Below are 21,840 nucleotides of genomic sequence, written 5' to 3' on the forward strand. Positions count from 1 at the left end.
ACTTTTATTCATTTACAATAAACTCAAAAAGTACATCATCTTGATTGAACCTAAGGGCATACAAAACTGCCTAACAAGATGTTCCCCATGTGTGGCTGTGATGTTGTGTGGATAGACGTGGGTAGAGTTCTTATGGGCAAAAGATCTGGACTTGGTGTGGGGTTGGATCTGCTACCCACAAGCTATTCCCACATCCCTAGTACCCTATCAATAAAGCATTATATCTATACATCGAGAATATCTCTTGTCATTTATATGGAAATAAAAAATACACAATAGCGTTGGTTGGTCTGTGAGTAGGGAGGTGGAAACAATTTGTGGGTAGCAGATACGTATAGCTCCAGGTATCCTTTTTATGAGATCTTATGGAGATTTGTGGACCTAAATGGATCACGTGACCACAATTATATGAATGTGGCATGGACAGCCTCTCTCTCTCTCTCTCTCTCTCTCTCTCTCTCTCTCTCTCTCTCTCTCTCTCTCTCTCTCTATATATATATATATATATATATATATATATAAAAGGAGGGGGTGGCAATAAAAGTTGATGAAATTACCCTTTCCCCATTCCCTTAACCCTTTGTTGTATGAAGTTTACTTTTGCTACGATATTGTCGTAGGCAAGGTTAAAGCAGAAAATCATAATGTAGTGCCCCCACCAAGAAATCACTACATCTAATTCAAGGTGTGGCCATGATAATAAATCAAGGGGTTTAATTTAGTAGGTGTTTGGGATTGATGTCATTTCTTCAAAAAAACAGTACCACATCAACATTACATCATAAATCCGTTTTCTAAGAAAATGCTTGCTATTTGGTTGGTTGTTTTTTTGAAAAGACATTTTCGTAGACCATGCCTTGGAAACCGGGAAAGGTGTAGTTTGAAAAAATACCATTTTTGGTGTTTTTCTATTTTTCTACTATTGCTAGCAGTGGTGGGTTGATGTAGCATTGAAAAATGCCAATGTGGCAGCAACAATAATGGTACTAAATAGAAAACCTGATAAAACAATTTCTAAGAAAACAACATGTTTATGCAACAATGATTTTTGAGAAAACGCCTCCTATGAAGTGGCATCCATCCTAAACACCACCTTAGTTGTTTTAGCGCATGGCTAGTATCACACATTGGCAGAGGCCCATGAAGCAGCCAATATCTGAGGTGGAGTGGCAATGTAACCAAACAACACTAGAGAAAGGAGTGCTTACTGCACAAAAATTAGAGATTGGTTCATATCCCTTTGTCAATTGCGAGGCTATAAGAGCTTTCAAGGCCAAGTTCAACTGTTTCCTTCCTTGTTGATCCTCGTGTACATCGATTGACAATAGGGAAAAGGCAAGGACTTCCCCAGCTTACAAGTTCTTGTGGGACCATTTTTGCACAATGGTTGCTAGCCTTATAGGAGGGTGAGGAAGAGAAGAGAAAAGAAAGAATGTAAAGATGGTCCATGTGATCAACATTGAAGAGAAAAGGAGAAGCGAGGGAGGTAGCTAGCGAGGAAGAAGAGGGGAGAGTGAGCATTTGCATTCCACCCAAAAATGCTTTGTTGTTGATGTGTAGATCTAATCCTATGAAGATGGCTTCTCTGGCTAATTGCTACTTGGAGCCCTCTGTCACAAAGGCTGGCAACCAGGTAATCTACTAACACTTGTTAGTCTGTTTAATTTAGAGGGTGTTTGGAACCATGGGTGTTTATTCAATAAACATTGTCACATATTTGCCACTTCAATAGTTCCCCTCTCATGCTCTTCATTATGCGTCAAGAATAGCAAAAAGTGACTTTGGTTTGTATATGCCTACTGTTTAGGGAAATTATTTTTAAAGCTTCCTCAAACAGTTAGGTGTTTTTTCATTGTTATGTTGATGTGGTGTCTAGTGGTGTTTAGTTGTCATAAATGGTTTCAATTATTACCTTTCTCGATTTAGCAAACAAATAAAGTACAAATGTTAAATGAAAAAAAAAAAAGCAAACCAAACCAAACACATTTAGGGCTTGTTTGTTTCCCCTTAACTCTTATCTCCTAAGAGGAATCTTTGAACTTTAAGAGAAAAATTATTGTTCATTTCCTCTATCTCTTAAAGTACAATCATACAACTTTTTGTTTTCTAATGATACCCCCCTAAAAAGCAAACAAAAACTCTAATATATGGGGTCAAAATAGATATTTGATAATTTTTAGAATTCAAAGTTCAGAGTTCAAAACAACGTTCTCTGCATTCAAAATTCAGAGGAAAGAAAAATTAACCAATACTAATATACCTCTTAATATAATTATTGCACTTTCAAATTCTAGACTTCATAGCAAAGGAACAGGTCCTTAATCTATGGACATGAATTTCATGAATATTTTTAAAAAGTTATAGAGAATTAAAAAAAAATTGCTAAAAAGTTAAGATGAGTTTTAAACAATATAACCCATATAAGAAATTAAGTACCATTTAATTTCCACCGACTATTATTATCTCATTTGTACAATATCCCCCACACACTATATTCCCAATTGAATTTCCTGTTTTGGCCACATCCCTTGTATCGCTTACTCCCTCCCAATTCCAAATTGTGTATTACTGTATAACTATAACCAAGGTATAACTGTATAAGTTATCAGTATAAAATCATTTCGCTTGATTATATTATATTATATTAAATAAATCCAACAGTAACACCCGCAATCACACAAAGCGCCTTCCCACCCATTAACAAATAGATAAACATCTTGTGCATTCTCCAAAGCAAAAGTTGTAGTAGTAGACCAGTAGTACTTTTAGGAGTAGTGTTCAGTTGTTCACTCTATATCTGTTCTCTCTCTCTCCCTCAGTCTCTTGCAGAGGGGAGACCATTTGGAGATCCCGATTCCCAATCGCTGTTGCCTGTTCGGAGGGTTTTAACTAGCGATACAGGTACAGGTTTCAATTTACTCCTCACTGATCTTTTGTAGGGCTCCAAAGAATTTCTATCTTCTTATGTGCGATAGCTATATTGCATTAAGACTCTCTTTTTCCCGAGAAGAATCTCGTCTTATGCTTTTCTTTTTCTTCCTTTTACTGCTTTCGCAACTACAAGCCTTTTAGATCTGAGCCGCTCCTCTACCTATACAACTGTGCTAGGGTTTGGAGTTGAATAAAGCCATCCTCCTTTATTTCTTTCTTTTCTTCAAAAAAACAAAAGGAAAAAAGTTCCAATCGCTTCCATTTCTAGATCGATCGTGTGAATGTGAATTATTAGTAATTTTGTTTCTTGTTTATATCTAAATGCCTTAATTTGTATTCCAGGTTTCAAAATGTCAGCGATGGATTTGAAGGAAAACAAGTTCCTGAGTGTCGGCCTCCTCATTGTCGCAACCATGGTTGTTGCGAAATTCCTCTCTGCGTTTCTGATGCCTAAATCCAGAAAACGTCTCCCCCCTACCATAAAAACATGGCCGGTGCTCGGTGGCTTGATTCGCTTCCTCAAAGGCCCTGTTGTCATGCTTAGGGAAGAGTACCCCAAGCTCGGTAGTGTATTCACCCTCAATATATTGAACAAGAAGATAACTTTCTTCGTTGGACCTGAGGTGTCTGCCCATTTCTTCAAGGCCTCCGAATCTGATCTTAGCCAGCAAGAGGTCTATCAGTTTAACGTCCCAACTTTTGGCCCCGGAGTTGTGTTCGATGTCGACTACTCTGTGCGGCAGGAGCAGTTCCGCTTCTTCACTGAGGCTCTAAGGGTGAATAAATTGAAGGGCTATGTGGATCAGATGGTTGTGGAAGCTGAGGTAACTAACACTCTCCAATTTCCATCCTTTTTTTCTCTTCTGTTTTCTTTTTAGACCTAGTGGCTGCTTACCAATTAGCTAGCTTCAAAGCAGATGGATGGGTTTTGCTGTTTCTCTCCGTCTCTCTGGATGTTCGAGCTAATTGGGGTTTGGGAATCCTTTTTGAATATTGACTAAGCATCAAGCGTTTTTCTTCGTTTTCTCCCTCCCTCTCAAGTCTCAATCACGCATTTATGTTCCACATATTTAAGGCTTTAAGCAGGAGAGTTAGCTTTACTCTTCATTCTTTTTGGTTTCCTTCCTTCTGTTGGTAATAAGTAATCGGCGCCATTACTCTTCATTCTTCAATAACTTTATTACCAATACCGACTTCCAATTAACATTTGATTCTTAAATGTTTGATGTATGTATAAAATAATACTTCCTCCACTCATTTTTTTTCTGCTGGGTACTGTTCAAATTACGTTACAAAATCTTCTATTTATCTCAGATATTCAGATTAGCCTGGTTCTGATCCTGTCTTTAATCTGGAATTTCACAGGACTTCTTCTCAAAGTGGGGTGAGAGTGGTCTAGTTGACCTAAAGTACCAACTTGAGCATTTAATCATCTTGACAGCAAGCAGGTGCCTTTTGGGTAGGGAAGTTCGTGATCAATTATTTGCAGATGTGTCTTCTCTCTTTCACGATCTTGATAATGGAATGCAACCTATCAGTGTCATCTTCCCATACCTCCCCATCCCAGCTCACCGTCGCCGTGACCAAGCCCGCAAGAAGCTGGCGGATATCTTTGCCAACATTATAGCTTCCCGTAAACGTGCTGACAAATCTGAGAATGACATGCTGCAGTGCTTCATCGACTCAAAGTACAAAGACGGCCGGCCAACAACCGACGGAGAGATCACTGGCCTGCTCATTGCTGCCCTATTCGCCGGACAACACACCAGCTCCATTACTTCCACCTGGACTGGCGCCTACCTGCTTACTCACCAAAAGTACCTCTCAGCCGTGTTGGATGAGCAAAAAAGCCTGATGAAACAGCACGGTGACAACATTGATCACGATATCCTGTCTGAGATGGACGTGCTTTATCGGTGCATCAAGGAAGCACTGAGGCTCCATCCTCCTTTGATAATGCTGCTACGTAGCTCCCATTCTGAGTTCAGCGTGACAACCAGAGAAGGGAAACAGTACGACATCCCAAAAGGTCACATAGTTGCTACATCGCCAGCCTTTGCCAACCGGCTGCCACACGTCTACAAGGACCCAGACAGGTATGACCCGGACAGGTTTGCAGCTGGGAGGGAAGAGGACAAGGTAGCTGGAGCATTCTCGTACATCTCGTTTGGTGGTGGTAGACATGGTTGTCTTGGGGAGCCATTTGCGTATCTGCAGATAAAGGCAATTTGGAGCCATTTGCTAAGGAATTTTGAGCTGGATTTGGTGTCACCTTTTCCGGAGATTGATTGGAATGCCATGGTGGTGGGTGTGAAGGGGAAGGTGATCGTGCGATACAAGCGACGACGGCCTTCTGTTGAATAATTTTGGATGTTCAGAATTAGGATGATTTGCCAACGTTTGTGTTTTTTTTTTTTTCATTTGCTTAGTTTGCAAAGGTGTGTTTTACTCTGGCGACTGGCTTCTGGTGATTAATTTCATGTTGCCATCTTAAAACCCTTTACTCCCATGGGCTGTAGTATTTATGTAGAAGAGCTTTGATCTTGTTATCAGGAAGACGAGAGACGTCTGTATGACTGTATGTGTGTGTGTGTTTTCAAAGTTGAAGGAGAATGTGGAGAGGTGTTTGGGAAAGAAAGGTAGGTGCTTGCCAATGGGTTGTGGTGACTTCCCACATCAGCATTATGCAACATTGGGAATGAATTTCATTTGATAATGTTGATTTATGCAGAAGAAAGGTGGTGGTGCATCTGATAAATAAAGTGCAGGAGTAGGCTGTATTTTGAATCCATTTTCAAGTTCCTTGAATTTGTTGGTTCAGATCAAAGATGGCCTCTTTAACTAATTAATTAATATTGTATAACAAAAAGTGGAAAGATAGATTTCTTATGACCAGCTCAGTGAGTAGACCATTTACACTCTCCTTAATGAAAGAAACAAAGTGAACATATCTCATGTGTGTGGGTTTTAGCTGTTTGTAACGGAGACATGAGATCAAATGCCGCTGCCAGTGGGGATTATGGGTTTGGGAAAGGGCAAATTTCTTAAACTATGCGTTTGGAATTTTCGAGGGAAAGCTCATAAAGAAAATAATAATAATATTATTAAAAAATCGCACTTTTCGTCTCGACCACAAAAATTCTAAAGCTGAAAGCGAAAGACGATAACAAACGAGAAAAAAAAAAAAAATTGGCTAACGAGGAAAATAAAAAGAAATTATGAGACTATGAGAGAACGAAGAAGCGGAAAACAATATGACTTACGCGGCGCATGTTGCCGATAAACGCCACGTATAACGCTAATCCGAACTCCGCAGGCTGCAGCAATAAACCCAGATGAATTAATGAACGGAAGTCGGAACTCGGACTCGGAAGCAGCAGCCTCCGATTAGGAGAGAAGTTAGAAGCCATACGCGATACGACAACAAGTCTTCCAAGTTCCAAATCGAAAGAAAGACACTCTATTAGGGTGGAGAAACCTCGAATGGAGATGGAGTTGGACCTCAACCAACCATAGTTTTCTTCCAAATATCTTTTTCTCCCCCCTCCCCTTTCTGTTGACCAAAACCTCTCAATAAAAATAGAAAACCCTCTCTTCTTTTTCTTTTTCCCCTCTTCTAATATACCGACTCCAAACGTTCTGTTAGAATTCTCGCAAGTTTTTGGTTATCTCCCTCACTTTCATTACTCAAGTGAGAAAGCGAAAATTAAAGAGGATTATATTATGTTCGAATGAAGATCGTTTCGAGTTGCTCTCAGTCTTGCTGGTGTTGTACTATTTTGTATTGTTAGTGGGTTTCGATGACCATGGGCACGGACTCCGATTCGAACGGCTGGAGCCGAGCCCGGGGTCTGGTAATTAAAACGCTGGTTTTGATTGGAGGGGCGTTTCTGCTTAAGAGACTCACCAAGTCCACCACCAGATGGGATCATGCTCGAATTGTTGCCGAATCCCTCAGCGGTGAGAAGGTAACTCTCCTTACCTAGATTTTGCTTCATCTTATTTTATCTTTTTTTGTTTGTTTTCACTTTTCAGCAATTTTATTTTTTTCTTCATTCTTATACTTCTTATCCGGGGTTTCTACTTGTAGTTCTCGCGGGAGCAAGCTTCTAGAGACCCGGATAATTACTTCAATTTGAGGTACCGTCGGTTCCATTTTATATCTCTTAATTGGATTATAGATTTGGCGTTTCATTTAGTTTCTGAATTAATTATTAGAAACTTCAACCGAATTACTAGTGTTATTCGTTTTTATTGGATTGTTGCTTCTGGATTCATTTTTGCTTTGCAAAATGGCATGTCTGAGTTTTCTGTTGGAATGAGAACTGGTGGGCTGCTGCTATTGAAATTAGAGTTTTATTTGTGAACTCTGCTCCTAGCCCCCTACTTACGAAAACCAACGCCAGTGGGTTTGACCACCTGCCAGCTGGTTTTTTTTAATCAAGATTGCTTAATTATTAGTTATAGTACCGCTAATGGTGACCTAATCTTGATTGCATTCAACACTAAAAGGATGAAGATCAATACATAGTTTTCATATTTGGATATTACACATCTTGGGATTGAAGAAGCTCCAGCAGTTGTTTCTGGGGGTGAATCTCCTACAGTAAATTTCTGCCCGTTTAGCCGAATTGGTCCATCTTTTATAACCCTAAGTTTTACCCTGCAGAATGCTTACATGCCCAGCAGCAGAGATAGTGGATGGTTCAAGGGTCCTATATTTTGAACAAGTTAGTATAAATTGTTATCCATCCATTGCCACTTATAACTTCAATGCTTTTAGAAAGAATAACATTTTGAGGTATCTCCTTCTGATGGCAGGCATTTTGGAGAACTCCTCAGAAGCCCTTCCGACAGGTAAACAAATTCTCATATTTTATGAAACATGTTTTGTATCCTTTCATTCTTTCATTCTATAGGACATTATATGTGCATGTGTTATCTCCTCCGAGCTAATAAGATAGACGAGTAACAAAACTAGAAGGTCTATGATTAGAAATAAGTGTTGTATCCCTGCTAGGTGATAAAATGAGGGAAAGTAGATTAATATGGTTTGGCCATGTGGACTTAAGACTAACCATAGCACTGCTAAGAAGTAATATGATGCAAATTGAAGGGTCTTAATAAGAATTAAGGCAGTGAAAATGATTTGAGGACTCGAAATTCAACCATGGATAAGGACCCAGATGGAGTAGAACAACAAAGTAGGATGTATGTTGCTGACCTCATACAGTTGGGATATGGTGTTTTAGAGTTGAATTGAGTTATATCTAAGCTATCCCCCTGACTTGTATGTTCATGTACATGTTCACAAAGCTTTGGGTGCCCATGCATGTTCATATTGCATCCATTTAAAAAAATTTATTTTATTTTCTCTAATAGCAATTTTGTCAGCAGGGGAAACCAAAGATACATTCTGTATGTCTCATTAAGTATAAATTGTAATGTATATAAATTTTTATGTAATCTGCCCTCTTTCTTTTTAATGAATTTTATTTTATCTTCAAAAACAAAAATAAATTGTAATGTAGGAGAGTAAGATTTATGCTTATCTCACTTTAGTTTTACTGGTATTACTGGCTTTTGATCAGTAGTTACCAGAATGCTACTCTTTGTTTCCAGTTCTGCTCTTTCATTATACAGGAAAAATTCTAACAATTTCCTGGTTACACCTTGCAGAGATTTTATATGGTCAAACCTTGTCCAAAAGAGATGAAATGTGATGTAGAGGTGGGATTCAATTCTGTTTCATAGTTTACTTCCAAGAGAAATACAGTTCTATAGGGTTGCACTGCTTTTTCTTCTATTGTAACCTCCCAGCTAGCTTGCCTTTGGGTGGGAACCACCTACCCACTCTCCATTGCGCCTCTTGTCAGTTTGAGCTCAAAATTTGGAATCCAATTTTAGGTGTCATCATCAATAGACTACTTTGTTCTTTTTGCAATTGTTACACATTTTTGTGAATTTCCATGTTTGGAGATCTAATAATATTGGAAGAAGGGTGAGAGTGCTCCTAATCTTCTTGTCAAGTTAGTTTACATTAGCTGGTTCACAAAGTCAAGTGGCATTAAGTTTTTCCAACCTATTTTACATGGACAGCTAAGTTCATATGCCATTAGAGATGCAGAGGAGTACAAAAACTTTTGTGATCGTCCAAAAGACCAGCGCCCACTTCCAGAAGAAGTTATTGGGGTAAGATTGTGATCACCTTCAACCCTTGATTTCTATAAGTTAGTTGTCTTGTATTTGTGAAGGATACCTTTCAGGAATTGAAGTTGACTATAACATCTTTTTAACATGGGAACAAATTTTAATAAACTGTTGTATTCCAATTGGTAAAGCTTGAATGACAATTTATCATGGTCATATAGAAGGTCAACCAATGCCACTTAGACACTTGAATTGCTGTGCTACTAACAATACTTGAAGGATTGTTTGGACTGAGATTGCCCAGTCCTAGGTTGTAACTTATAAGTTTTCCTCCTATCTTTTTTCTTTGGTTATATCTGCTGTATTTTTTGGGATGTAGAGGATGTGTTGTACTTGGCCCAACCGCTTTTTCAAGATGGGCGGTTTTCTCTTTTCATTAATGAAATTTATTTCTACGCTTATCAAAAAAAAAAACACAATACTTGAAGGATTTAGATGACAGTTGGTTTAAGGTTACCCTGATTGAGGTTTAAGGTTTAAGGAGATTAGGAGGCCTGCTGTTTTCTTCAATTACTTATTTGTCTCCTGTACCAACCCAATGAGTCTCTGGGTCCGTGCAATTTGATGCATTGCTTCAAGAATCAAGAGTTGCAGAAATTAAGTCTTGATATGTTAGCAAAATGTTTTAAATTTTTGTTGACAAACTTGCACTGTAACCACCTTGATTTGCCATGTCAGGCATATTTTTTTCTGTCTTTGATTTTGTAGATGTTATTTAATATATATAATAATATATCACCATGCTTTGGGTCTTCTTTTAGTATTGTTGTTTTATTTAGCAGTGTGATCATATATAACAACCAGACATTCATTTTCATTGGCAGTTTTTTCTTTTAATTTTTATTGTGAGGAACTCAGGATTTCCACATGTTAGTACCGAAAAGTAAAGACGTTAAGATTTTTTGTCCTATTATTATAGTTTACATTCCTTCCTAGGCTACAACTCCTCGAATTCCTATTTTAAGATTCTTATTGCTTAGGTCATTCTTAAATTTCTATTTCATCATTGGTATGACTGGAAGTAAGATTTTTCAGGCATATTTTCCCTCTTGTTTCTCTTTTTTGGGGGGTGGGGTGTATTTACTTGGGTATCTTTTCCTCTTTATCTAATTGTTATCCATTAACACATTTGCACAGTTTACAATTTTCCTGTTCACATGATGCATCTACAGAGACCCACTGGCAGGTTTAGCTCATGCTTATAAATAAACAAGGCGGTTATCTAGTCATGAAATTTAAGTTGATATCCTCTTATTTCACTGGAAAGAAAGTTAAATTTTAACCAGATGGAAAGGTTAAGACAATGAATCAATGAACCAGATAACTTTCATGTAATTTGTCTTTTATTCATTTACTTTTAAAGGAAAGATTAAGCCCAACATTCAAGAAACTATTCAGCTTAGTTGATAGTGCTTATTTGTGTGTTAAGTGTGGTGATCATTGCACTTGTCTTGTACTTCCTCCAGGTTCTGCTTGTGTCCCACCTAAATGTTATTCTCTGCTTTTTTGCATTGAACTCTGGTTCTCATAGGGCCTTATTCATATATCAGATGTTTACTTTGTTATAACTCGTGTAACATTGCAAGTGAGAATTCAAATCAGAATTTATGGCCTAGCTTATGCAATATTCTAACCCCTTCTTATTTCATTCTTTAGAAAATACCTTGAGATAGAGTTCTGTATGAGTTTTATTTGGTGCATTCTGTAGGACATTGGAGAACATTTAACAACTATTTATCTCAAGCGTTGTGAACGTGGAAAGCGGTGCTTATATGAAGGAACAACCCCACCAGGCGGCTTCCCAAATTCATGGGTCTTTGCTATTTCCCTGTCTTTGTTTCTTATACCCCCTCCCCCAGTTTTTTGAGAAAGTCCATGTCTGCTACCAAAAGCTAATATAAAATTGGAGTTGGAAATAGAACTAAAAAGTTTGAAACTGAGATTCTGATAATCTCATCCATCTTTGCCTAATGATATTTTTGTTTTCCAGAATGGTGCAACGAACTGTACTTCTGAACTTGCAGTCCTAAAGAACAACGAAGTACACACTTGGGACAGAGGTTATGACGATGACGGAAATCAAGTAAGATTTAGCTGCATTATACTTTTTAAAAGTCTCTCGTAGAATAATTAATGGCAATAGTTTTGTTTAATTGCTTTTCCCCTCGTTACTGTTAAACAGGTTTGGGGAGTAAAGGAAGGTCCATATGAGTTCAAACCTGCACCTAGCTCATGTTTCAATGAAATGTTTTCTCCTCTAAATTTCCCTCCGCCATTATCTACAGAGAAAAGGATAGATGGTTCATTTGTCCTACAGGATTGATTACGTACAGAAAAATATATGCACAATGTAAATTTCAGCTCCTGTTATTAAATTTTCCAATTATGTTTGTAAGTTACCCACATCTTTCTATGTGATAGCATTCCATATCCGAAGATGTAATATTGCAAAGGGCAACCTCAGCATAAGTTGAGGGTTGCATGGCCACTTGTAAATCCCATTTTGATAGCATTTTGTGGGTTGGTAGCCTAGATTTCATTTCCATTCAGATGAGAAAGCTTTGTTGCTGGTGGTAGTTCTCTGCGTTATTTTCAGCAATTTTGTTGACTGGTTTATTTTCACTTGAACTGGTTCGAGTTCCTCCTAGTCCTGGTTGAATGATGGATTTAATTAAATTGCACCCTCACAAAGTTCAATGAAATACTGACCGAACAGAGAGAGAGAGATGCCCTCTAAAAACTTACAATTATCGATCTTTTGAACCATGCTCCTGCATCTCATGTTAAGGAGACACGCGTGGAAAGCTAATAGACTGCAAATCTTCCTTCAATTGGTTGCTTGTCAACGATTTAGGCATTTAGAGTCATACTTGTCTATGATGTGTTTCATTCACTCTACATGAGTACATGACTACAGTGGTATGGTATGAAATGGAATCTTCAATTTCTTCTACAGTTGATGGTTCACTCGTCATCACATTGCGCAAAATTAAATTGAGATAAATTAACAGCACATTTTGATATTCCAATAGATATTCTACATGGAAGACGATAACAAACAAAGCACTAATCACATAAGAGGGAAGGGGAGATGACAGTGACAGAGGGGTGGAAGTGAAGTCCAGTTTAAGAATGCATCTTTTCTTTGTGGTATGCTGCTGGAGTTGCACCTAGAAGGCATTGTTGAGGTAAAAATATAAACCAGCCAAAGCTGCAATCCCAACCACAATTGCAATAGGCAAAGCTCGTCTGCACAGTGAGGAACGATCAAGTAAGAAGCAGAATATGTATATGTATATGATTACTATCAACTGCAGAGAGAGAGAGAGAGACAAGTAGAGAAACCACACTAACCCAATTGCTTCGTCACTCTGGATCTGTGCTTTCCGGGCCTTGCGGACATCTGTGTCGTTAGCATTCTTGGTTACCGCAGGCTCGTAAGTCCTGAATCTTCGCTTTGGAGCACCGCAAACTGCAATAACAATTTAGAGTAATTGTCAAACTGAGGCTTCAATACTGTTGTAATCCCTGCTCCTAGAATTTATTTTTAACTTCATGGAAATCGAGGATCCATAAACATTTAAACAAATCCGCAAATTTAGTTTGAACAAGTTTTTTCGGGGGAGAAAAGCTAAGGAAGTGCATCAACAGAAATTGAAGAGAAGAGAGAAGAATTGCTTCGATCTATAGGCTACAGGGAGAGTGGCAGAAGTAGGCAATATGATGAAATTCAAGAGAAAAGAAAAATCAGCAGCATTTTGAGAAGATGCAGACATAAACATAAAAGCAGAAAAAGAAGAATTGAAACTTACCAGGGCAGAAATACTTATCGGGTAGCTTCTCAAAAGGTGTTCTATCGTTGTAGATATACCTGCGCAAGCGCAACCCCAAGGCGAAGCGAAGACAAATGAAAAATTCATCAAATCAAACCATTTACAGAAAAAAAAAAAAAAGCAAGGAAGAAGACGAGCAAATGCAGAAAAGGAAGAGGAGACCGAACCCGCAGTCGCGACAAATGTAGGCTTGCTTTGAAGCAACACGCATAGAGAATCTTGGGGCAGCAGCAGAGGAGAGAGGTTGTTGAGGAGGAGAAAACAAGAGGTGAAGGGAGGGAGAGAAGAATGATGATTTGAGGGCAAAGCGATGGGATGGTCGTCGTAAGCCGACATGGGCAGAAGGTGATAAGGGAGAAGATGAAGGTGAGGCTGCGACGGTCTTAAGTCTTGCAGATGCTTGAAGGGCCATTTCTCTCGTTGTTCCTCACGCTATCTACTTGCTAGTTGCTACGACCAGCCGAAAACGAGGAGAGAGAATTAGAGATGAGGAGAGGAGCAAAATAAGATTGTGTAGGAAGGAAAGCGTGGCTTTCCTACTCCCCACACAAGCCACTTCCCCAACCCCTGCCCTTTTTTTCTCTTTTTCTATGCTTTCTTATCTTGTAGACAATCTGGCAGTGGGCAAGGGTGGGCTGGGGTAATTTGGGGCCTGAACCCAATTCTGATTTTAAAAAAGTGTTACCTTTTCAAAATTTCAGGCCCTGAAAATTTTAGAGTCGGGCCTATACCACTATTCGGTTAAAACCGAAAAACTGAATCAAAATTTTTTATTTAATTTTTTTTGTTTTTTATTAAATTGGTTCAATTAATTCAGTTTTTCGTTTTGATTTTTAGAATTAAAAATTCGGTTAATTGAATTAATCAAACTTTTTTATTATTATATGTAAGATATAATATAATATATATATAATAAAATAAAATTTGATTTCATAATATATAATATACATTATATGTTATAATATATATATATATATATATAAACTAGAGTATATATTATTAAAATTTGGTTTTAATCAAAAATTTTGGTTTTTCTATAATTCAGTCTCGGTTCAATTTTTATTTTTTTTAGTTTGATTTTTTAAATTTTGATTTATTTGGTTTGGTTTTTAATCAAATAAAACGAATGCTCACCCCTACCTAGGCCTAATACTTCAAACCTTATCTACGCTTAATACAACCATATATATAAGTAATTTAGTGGTGTAAGAGTAATTTTAAACAATGAACTCATTGATAGAGAGTTCTCTAGAGGTTTTGAAAAGTTATGCTGAGTGTAAGAAAAATGCAAAAAAGTGATGGTGAGTTTTTGATAAGAGAAAATTCTTGATCAAGTTATACTTTAGGCTTATTGCCACTTTAGTCCCAAACCTTAAAACACGACAATTCAATACCCAAAATTTCAAAAAAAAAAAGTGTCAACCCATTACCTACAATTAACCAACCCGTTAATCAACCATTAACTGATATTTGAAAAGATAAAAATGCCCTTCAAGTGTCATCTAATTTTCTTTGCCAATCATCCAAACGTTGACAAAAAATGAACAATCCCAAATTCTTACCTTCTCTATTCAAAAAAGTTGGGGTCACCAGAATGTCCATTAAGACAGTGACCCAACTTTCTTGAATAGAAGAGACAAAGATTTGGAATTGTTCATTTTTTGTCAATATTTGGACGATTGATAAAGAAAATTAAATGAAACTTAGAGGGCATTTATATACTTTCAAATACCAATTAACGGTTGGTTAACAAGCTGGTTAATGGCAATTAATGGATTGGAAAGTTTTAAAAGTATGGGTACTAAATTATTGCATTTTAAAATTGAAAAACTAAGAGGATGTTTGGTATCGTGGATGCTTTTCTGAAAAATGGTGCCACATCAGATCCATGTAGGCGATTCCAATCTTCACTGCCTACATGATTGTTTGGTTCAGGCAATTTTTAAAAAAAAAAATGATGAAAAACAGGCATGCATCATAAATTGCATCCATCCTGTTGCATGCATCAGCAAACCGTTGCCCCCAATTGTTATATGATGTGGCGCTTACGTGTATTCTAATAGCCAATGAAAAAATGGTGTAAGTGTGCACATACAAGAAAAAGAATGATGTAAATCACATTACCAAACAGCATTAATATTGCTTAATACCTACGTGCCAGAAACACTACCAAACATATGAAAATGTTTATTTGTGAAAAATGGATTTAGCAAATATAAGCATTTTTTTAATCGGTAGAAAAAACACCCAAACTTCAAACACAATCTAAAATAACACTATGCCCGTACAGCGTACTAATGGAGAATTTCTCTTTTGATAATATCCCTTCATTTAGCCAAACGTCCCTGCCGCAGGCCCGCAGCTTTTGAGAGTAGACGGAAACATTGAATTAAAGGTCTCAGTTATTAAATTAAGGCCATCTTTGAATTGGCGAAAGTTGAGAGCCCAGATGAAAAGCTTCCAATCACACGCATGCATGCAGCAGTCCATCTCGATCCGAAGCAGTACAGAAATGCGCATCTATGTCGATTAATCCGCCGCTGCCTCCCTGCCTGAGTTTCCGAATTTACTGTTGCTGGCTCAAATGGCTGAACGACGGAGATGGGTCAACTATATACTCAGAGGTCCAGGAACAGTGTGTTTCAAGTTCTAACTCCTGAGCAAGACGCCGACGTGGAATTATCTTGTCGATAAAAACAAATGGACAAGATTTCGTAATAAATTGTAAATCAAAGGCCAGAAATAATGAGATGGATAAAGTGAAGAACAATATAAAGAGAGAGCGAGCGAGCGAGAGAGAGAGAGAGAGAGAGAGAGAGAGAGAGAGACTCGATAAATTGTCTGAGTGACAAATCTGTAATCTCCCTCCCTTTCGTTGCTCGCCCACTGAACGGTAACTGATGGCAGCAAATAAGCTCCTCTCATCTCATCATCTCTCTTCTCCTTTTCTGCCTTGCAAATTCTATACCAGAAAGTTATCTCACAACCAGCCATCACTCGGACGGGCTCCACCAGCCCCCAGAGCCAAGAGGCTCGTCTCCTCTGCCTCCCTCCACGATCTTCTCGGTCTCACCTCCTCTTCTGCTGCCCTGTTCCATCATCATGTCCACAACCTCTCTCTCTTCTCGCTAGCAGAGAGCGTGGGCTATTCCTTGGCTAGCTATTACACTTCCTTGGGTCTCTTCGTCATTTCTGTTCCAGGCTTATGGTCTCTCATCAAACGCTCTGTAAAATCCAAGGTATTTATTTATTTTTTCTGATTTCGGCAGATGAAGTGATTTTCCAAATTAGAATTCTGAATGCCTTCTCATTCTTATTATCTTTTTTTTTTTTTTCCTTTGTGCGAGTAATTCAGGTTGTGCAGAAGGCATTTGTAGGCGAAGGAGAAGCAAAGAAAGTACCAAATCAAGTTGCAGGAGAAATTCTATCTTTCTTCACCCGCAACAATTTCACCGTCTTCAGTAGAGGAGAAACCATAACGTAAACACGAAATCCAACAGTCACCATCTTTTGTTTATCTCTTACTCTCTTTTCTTTAGTACTGCAAGCAGTTAATAGGATTCTAATCCTCATCCATTTTGATTTTTAGGTGTAATTATAATTAAAATTTTGGTGGTTACTCAATGGCAATACACGTTAGAGTATATCTTAGACTAATAGTTACAACTATGAAGTGGTTCAAACAACTTGCCAAGATTCTAACAAATTCTTCTAGCTTTGAGTAGTGGCCAGCTGTCTATTAGTCTAAGAGTAGACTTGTATCGTAATCGGTCTCTGCCATTAAGAGATCATCACTGCGCACAACTTCAATTTCTTTCATTGAATCGAATTTCATCAATTGTAATCACAAACTTGTTAATATTTGATCGGGGTGTTTGTCTTAATTAAGGTTTGAAGGCATGATGGTTCCAAGCAGAGGACAAGCGGCATTGCTGACTTTCTGCACTTGTATCAGCTTGGCAAGCGTCGCCCTCGTTCTTACTATAACAGTTCCCGATGTAGGGGATAACTGGTATTGGCTCACCATCTTAAGCCCATTAGCGTAAGTGAAACAACAACTATGATACCCTGAGAAGTGAAAATTATTGCTGCATGTTTGATGAAGAGATCTTTACATCTGTTATACGATGCAGAGGGGTCTACTACTGGACGCGTGCATCAAGAAAGGAGCAGATAAAGGTTAAGATGATAGTAGCAGATGATGGGACACTCTCAGAAATCATCGTCCAAGGAGATGATCAACAAATAGAACAAATGAGGAAGGAGCTTCAACTGAACGAGAAAGGCATGGTATATGTGAAAGGCATTTTCGAAAGATAATGATAAAGAAAGATTATAGAAGTTCAATTAATCTTGGTTGGACTCTCCCATCATGCACTTGACTCGTCAGCTGCCGAAAGAAGAAAGAAAATGGAAGGAAAACCCTGTTATTCTATTTGTTCAGTATCTGTTTTCTCTTTCATCCAGAAATGCCTTGGCAAATTTTGAGATATGTTGTTACGGCTTATTACATACATGTGCTCTTAACTTGGACTTATATCAAAAAGTATATAACTTTTTAACATTTATCAGCATTTGCAGTTGCCTTGACTCCAAGGGTTCCCTCTTCACATCCAAAAGTGAATTAAGAGGAGAACCACTTGATTTCAATTTTCAAAAACCTGTTTGCAATTCAAGGGGTTTAAGTGAACTTGTAGGTGCAATACAGAAGGAACTCTGTAACTAATCAATCTCCGTGAATTGTTTTTTGGTTGCTTGTATTCCATTAATCCATAAGTTTATCCTCAAAAATAATCCATTTCCAGTGCATATGGAAGTTCTTATACAGATTTCTTCGCAAACAGGTTTGAAGCCAAAATGAGGAATAAAAATATACAAAAAGGCCAAGGGGCATTGACTATCTGCCCAATGTGTTGGTTGCCAGGAAACTGGAGCTTACAGAACTATGGTCTTGTAAGAAGATCACTCTCCTACATACTTGAATTAAACACTGGTGAAAATAGCCGTGGATGCACCTTCTTAGATTACATGGAACCCACTACGTTCTCTAGGCAGCTCATGATGCAATATCTCTGCATAGAATGACAGTATTTATTAGGTTTCAAGACTATGTTGACAAATGACAAGTTGGACAACCAAGCAATGAAAGGAATCAATTTCAAAAGAATATATATATGTCACAGGAAACGAACCAACCTCAATGTTTACACAACAATCTACACGAGTGCAAGATGACTTGGCAGTCATCAATTTGGTATGATTTTAAGGAGTTCAATGTCGAACAACAGAGTCTTGTCTATAAGTCCTTGATTCTTAAGCACAAAATCTAAAGCTCTTTGACCCTGGTAAAACACATTGTGGTGGGGACAGTTGTTTTCAGGTATAACAGAAATATAAATATCACTAAAATGATAAAAGTAACTGGTACCGAAAATGTCGTTGGTCTTGGGCCCCTTTTGTTGAAGTCATTCTCTGGATATCCCAGTTCTGGGGGCACTATTATCCTGCATCACTGTCAAATAAAATGTGAAATGCACATAGTCATGGACATCCAAGTCCTGATGGACATTATAGGCAATGTTGTTAAAATCTTACGATTTATGATACAATTTATGATTTGAATCATGAATCCCAAGGGTTTCAATTTGAATCTTGTGTTTGAATCCTTTTCTACAAAAATCTTAAATCCTACAATTTGATTCATAAATCTTACAAGTTATATGATTCCTGCAATTCATTACGATTCAAATCAATTCAATTAAGAATGAGTTCTCTACTTTGTCATGTTGTTTTGTTTATATTAATCCACATTAACGTCATGCCATGTTCGTATCATAGATCAGATGAAGCTCCTTGATTATCTGAAGTTGTAATTCTCAAAATAAGCTAATTATTTGAAAATGCAGGATCGATCACCTTCTAATGCCACCAAGAGCCATGCCTGAAACAGCTTCCTCAAAAGCTGGTATTACCTGAACAGTCAATCAGATGGAACCATTAGGGTCTAAGTGCTATCATCCAATCAAATGTGAAGGAAAGTATTGAGCATCATTCATAAGCCATAACAAATATGGCAAAGTAAATTAAGATTAATATACATGGATGCACTATTGATGTGCATGCATGCACAACTAGTTTCAGGGCTTAATAATAGTAAAAACATGCAAAAATATGAACTTTCAGAATAAATGATATAGAGATATTTCCAATCATTAGGTGATCAATGAAGAATTGGATGAAAAGAAATTTAAAGAACTCAAAAAATGGAAACCTGAAGAGACAAAGCTCTTTTTCTGTTCATTAGACTGCAGCAACTGCATATGGTAAACAGTTGAAAGTAAAAAACAAATTTCTCACCTGTTGGGTTCCAAGTTTAAATTTGAAGAAGTCCTTGTCATCACCCTACATAGTAAGAGGCAACGTTACATATCTTGTTCAAAATTATAAGATTTAAGCATAGGATACACACCAAGGTTTGTGCATCTCATCTATTGAAACTTTAATGAAGTAAAACATATAAGGACCTAATAGAAGGACACAAGCAACTACCTCAAAGGAACCACCCTTTGTTTTGTTGCGAGCTTCAAAGATGCGGCCATAGTACCCTATGGTATATCCATCCCAATCAACCTTAGAAGCATTTACAATTCAGAACGAAGTTTAGAATTTTTCCAACTTGTTTGTAGATCACCAAAGGAGAGAGAGAGAGAGAGAGAGAGAGAGAGAGAGAGAGAGAACAGAAAAAAAAAATTAAAGATACAGTGACATCAAAGAATTGTTGAATTACCACAACTGTTTCCCCCATCTTTGGTGTGGAGCCACTTCCTACTCGCAAGTCCTATATCCTTCAGGTTCTGAATCAAATTCCATTCTCTAGAATGTATTCTTTTCTAAATGCAAATATATGGACCTTTTCTTGTGCTTTCTAGTATATTACCTTGTACTGAAGACCTGACTCTGTTTCTGTATAGTCTGGATACCTCATTTTTGTCTTCCCATAATCCTTCCCTCGAAGTGCTGGCACTGTGCATCCAAATGTAGTGCCAATGGTAAGTCCTTACTAAACCTATAACATTGCAATGCTGACAATTGTCTGGAAACAAGGAACCATGTATGTTGGACTGTTCAAGTGTTCATGGGTAAGGATATGGGTACAAATCATGAAGGGTAAGGTAATAATCCTAGAACTCTTACAATACACTCAGACTCCCACCTTATATTGTGATTTGACATACATGTTCACCAGTCCAGTCCAGAGATCCAACCAATTGCCAACTTTGCCATTTGAAGAAGACCAATATTCAGCCAATCAGTTCTTTGAGTGGAGGCCATCAATTTGATTTTAGAAAATTAACTGATTGGCCAAACAGATGGTATATCTCAATGGAGTTAGACATGTTTAATTCAAAAGGCACCCCCATCAACTGAATGTTCTAGATTGAATGAGCAGAGCTTGCATTGCATATTAACAGGGATATATTTATAAAATACAACCTCATTTCTCCAATTATTAGAGCTTAAACATTTCAAAAACATAAATGCGGATGGGATGCAGGAGAAAATATGAATTTCAATGATCTTGAAGGAGAAAACTTTCACCATACAACCAAAGGATACTGCAACTTACTGTCAGCAAATTCAGATGCTACGGCTAAACCATTATTTGTACTCTGCGAGTTGATGCCTGCTATAAGTCCAATAGCTGAGAGAAGCATTTCCCTACGATCAAAAGTCTCCGTAGCGCCCATGGACCCAGTTTCATCTACAAAAACAGCACAAGGTCGAGCAGAAAAATAAATCTTGTGCAGTAGTTCATCTTTGTGGATACCCATAAGTGCACATTAATACATGTTAAGCATCTCATCCTTGGTAAGGATTAAATAAATTAAAAAAAAAAGAGTAAGGATTAAAGACTCGGATTTTTTATTTTCTCGACAAGAAATAAAGACATGGTCTTGAAATATCCAAGCTCGATAAATTTCTATAAAAGAAACTCTTTTTGCACAAAAAGAAAAAAAAAAGAAAAGCAAACTAACAAAGTCAAAAAAAAAAAAAAAAAAAAGTGAAGTGGATAAACTTGGTTTCTAACATACGTTGGTGAATCAATGTGGTTTAAAGGACTATCTGAATTTGAAAACAAATGAAGTGGATTAGACTTGGTTTTGAACATGCGCTGCGGTACAGTCTCCAAGCTCCGTTTTTTCAATGATGAATCATCAACGTGGTCTGAAGGACTATCTGAGTTTGAAAATAATTCAAACTTTGAATTGATCGTTTGAAGAGTGTTGTCCTAAAAACTCGAGCAAGGCCAGATCAAAACGCATGTGTCTTCTCTTTCTCTTATTTTTTCCAAGTAATAGTGAAGTTTGAACAGTAAATTAGTGAGAAAAATAAGATCTTCTACTCACTATTTACGCTCAAAATAGTTAAAGTGCAATTTCTCTCTGGTTCCCAAGAAGACTCGCGCATTATCCATCTTCTCCATTTCTGAGATATCAAATTTAAAATAAATTGAACCCCATCAGCGAAAGAAATATGTGAGATCATTCATCAATAGAGAAACAACGAAATCAAATTTTTTATTGCTGTGCACGTTTTATCCAATCAAAGGGCGAACATTCGATGATTTGGGAGGAAAGGTAATCAGATAGAATAGTGAGCTGAATTGGAGAACATATACCCTAAAATAATTATCTCAGAATGCCAAACGAAGAGCACTAAGGCGTACCTTCGGCGACGATTTTCCAATACAGAAAATCGATGAATTCGGAAGAGACCCAATAGCTGCAACTGATGCCATCTATGGTCGAGAGAGAGAGAGAGAGAGAGATGGGTTTCCACTGTTTCGCGGGAAGATAACGGCCTC

The 21,840-nt window shown here is 37.6% G+C and overlaps 5 protein-coding genes across 5 annotated transcripts; 3 read left to right on the plus strand and 2 right to left on the minus strand.

The window, feature by feature from the left end:
• The first annotated feature begins 2,521 nt into the window (after window positions 1-2,521).
• Window positions 2,522-5,569, plus strand: LOC148853346 (sterol 14-demethylase-like). The gene is made up of 3 exons (XM_088983670.1): window positions 2,522-2,901; window positions 3,274-3,755; window positions 4,297-5,569. The coding sequence occupies exons 2-3, from the start codon at window positions 3,282-3,284 to the stop codon at window positions 5,293-5,295; spliced, it is 1,473 nt and encodes a 490-aa protein (XP_088839796.1). The 5' UTR covers window positions 2,522-2,901; window positions 3,274-3,281; the 3' UTR covers window positions 5,296-5,569.
• A 553-nt stretch (window positions 5,570-6,122) lies between these two features.
• On the plus strand, window positions 6,123-11,717 carry LOC148853347 (chromophore lyase CRL, chloroplastic-like). The gene is made up of 9 exons (XM_088983671.1): window positions 6,123-6,899; window positions 7,022-7,071; window positions 7,601-7,661; window positions 7,753-7,788; window positions 8,611-8,661; window positions 9,031-9,123; window positions 10,850-10,954; window positions 11,132-11,224; window positions 11,324-11,717. The coding sequence occupies exons 1-9, from the start codon at window positions 6,732-6,734 to the stop codon at window positions 11,462-11,464; spliced, it is 798 nt and encodes a 265-aa protein (XP_088839797.1). The 5' UTR covers window positions 6,123-6,731; the 3' UTR covers window positions 11,465-11,717.
• A 418-nt stretch (window positions 11,718-12,135) lies between these two features.
• Window positions 12,136-13,679, minus strand: LOC148853348 (Rubredoxin-like superfamily protein). Its single transcript, XM_088983673.1, has 4 exons — window positions 13,142-13,679; window positions 12,954-13,012; window positions 12,496-12,613; window positions 12,136-12,390 (listed from the first exon to the last, which is right to left on the minus strand). The coding sequence occupies exons 1-4, from the start codon at window positions 13,384-13,386 to the stop codon at window positions 12,312-12,314; spliced, it is 501 nt and encodes a 166-aa protein (XP_088839799.1). The 5' UTR covers window positions 13,387-13,679; the 3' UTR covers window positions 12,136-12,311.
• A 2,042-nt stretch (window positions 13,680-15,721) lies between these two features.
• On the plus strand, window positions 15,722-17,542 carry CCB1 (cofactor assembly of complex C). Its single transcript, XM_088983674.1, has 4 exons — window positions 15,722-16,213; window positions 16,330-16,454; window positions 16,864-17,016; window positions 17,108-17,542. Exons 1-4 carry the CDS (start codon window positions 15,875-15,877, stop codon window positions 17,292-17,294), a joined length of 804 nt encoding a protein of 267 aa, XP_088839800.1. The 5' UTR covers window positions 15,722-15,874; the 3' UTR covers window positions 17,295-17,542.
• Window positions 17,543-17,706: 164 nt separating this feature from the next.
• Window positions 17,707-21,840, minus strand: LOC148853350 (FKBP-like peptidyl-prolyl cis-trans isomerase family protein). The gene is made up of 11 exons (XM_088983675.1): window positions 21,703-21,840; window positions 21,383-21,461; window positions 20,602-20,736; window positions 19,912-19,997; window positions 19,762-19,812; window positions 19,524-19,604; window positions 19,332-19,376; window positions 18,891-18,946; window positions 18,403-18,478; window positions 18,171-18,316; window positions 17,707-18,046 (listed from the first exon to the last, which is right to left on the minus strand). Exons 1-10 carry the CDS (start codon window positions 21,772-21,774, stop codon window positions 18,221-18,223), a joined length of 777 nt encoding a protein of 258 aa, XP_088839801.1. The 5' UTR covers window positions 21,775-21,840; the 3' UTR covers window positions 17,707-18,046; window positions 18,171-18,220.

This window comes from Nelumbo lutea, chromosome 4 (assembly GCF_056320005.1).
Source record: "Nelumbo lutea isolate HS-2025 chromosome 4, American lotus-T2T, whole genome shotgun sequence".
In the NCBI taxonomy this organism is placed as follows: domain Eukaryota; kingdom Viridiplantae; phylum Streptophyta; class Magnoliopsida; order Proteales; family Nelumbonaceae; genus Nelumbo; species Nelumbo lutea.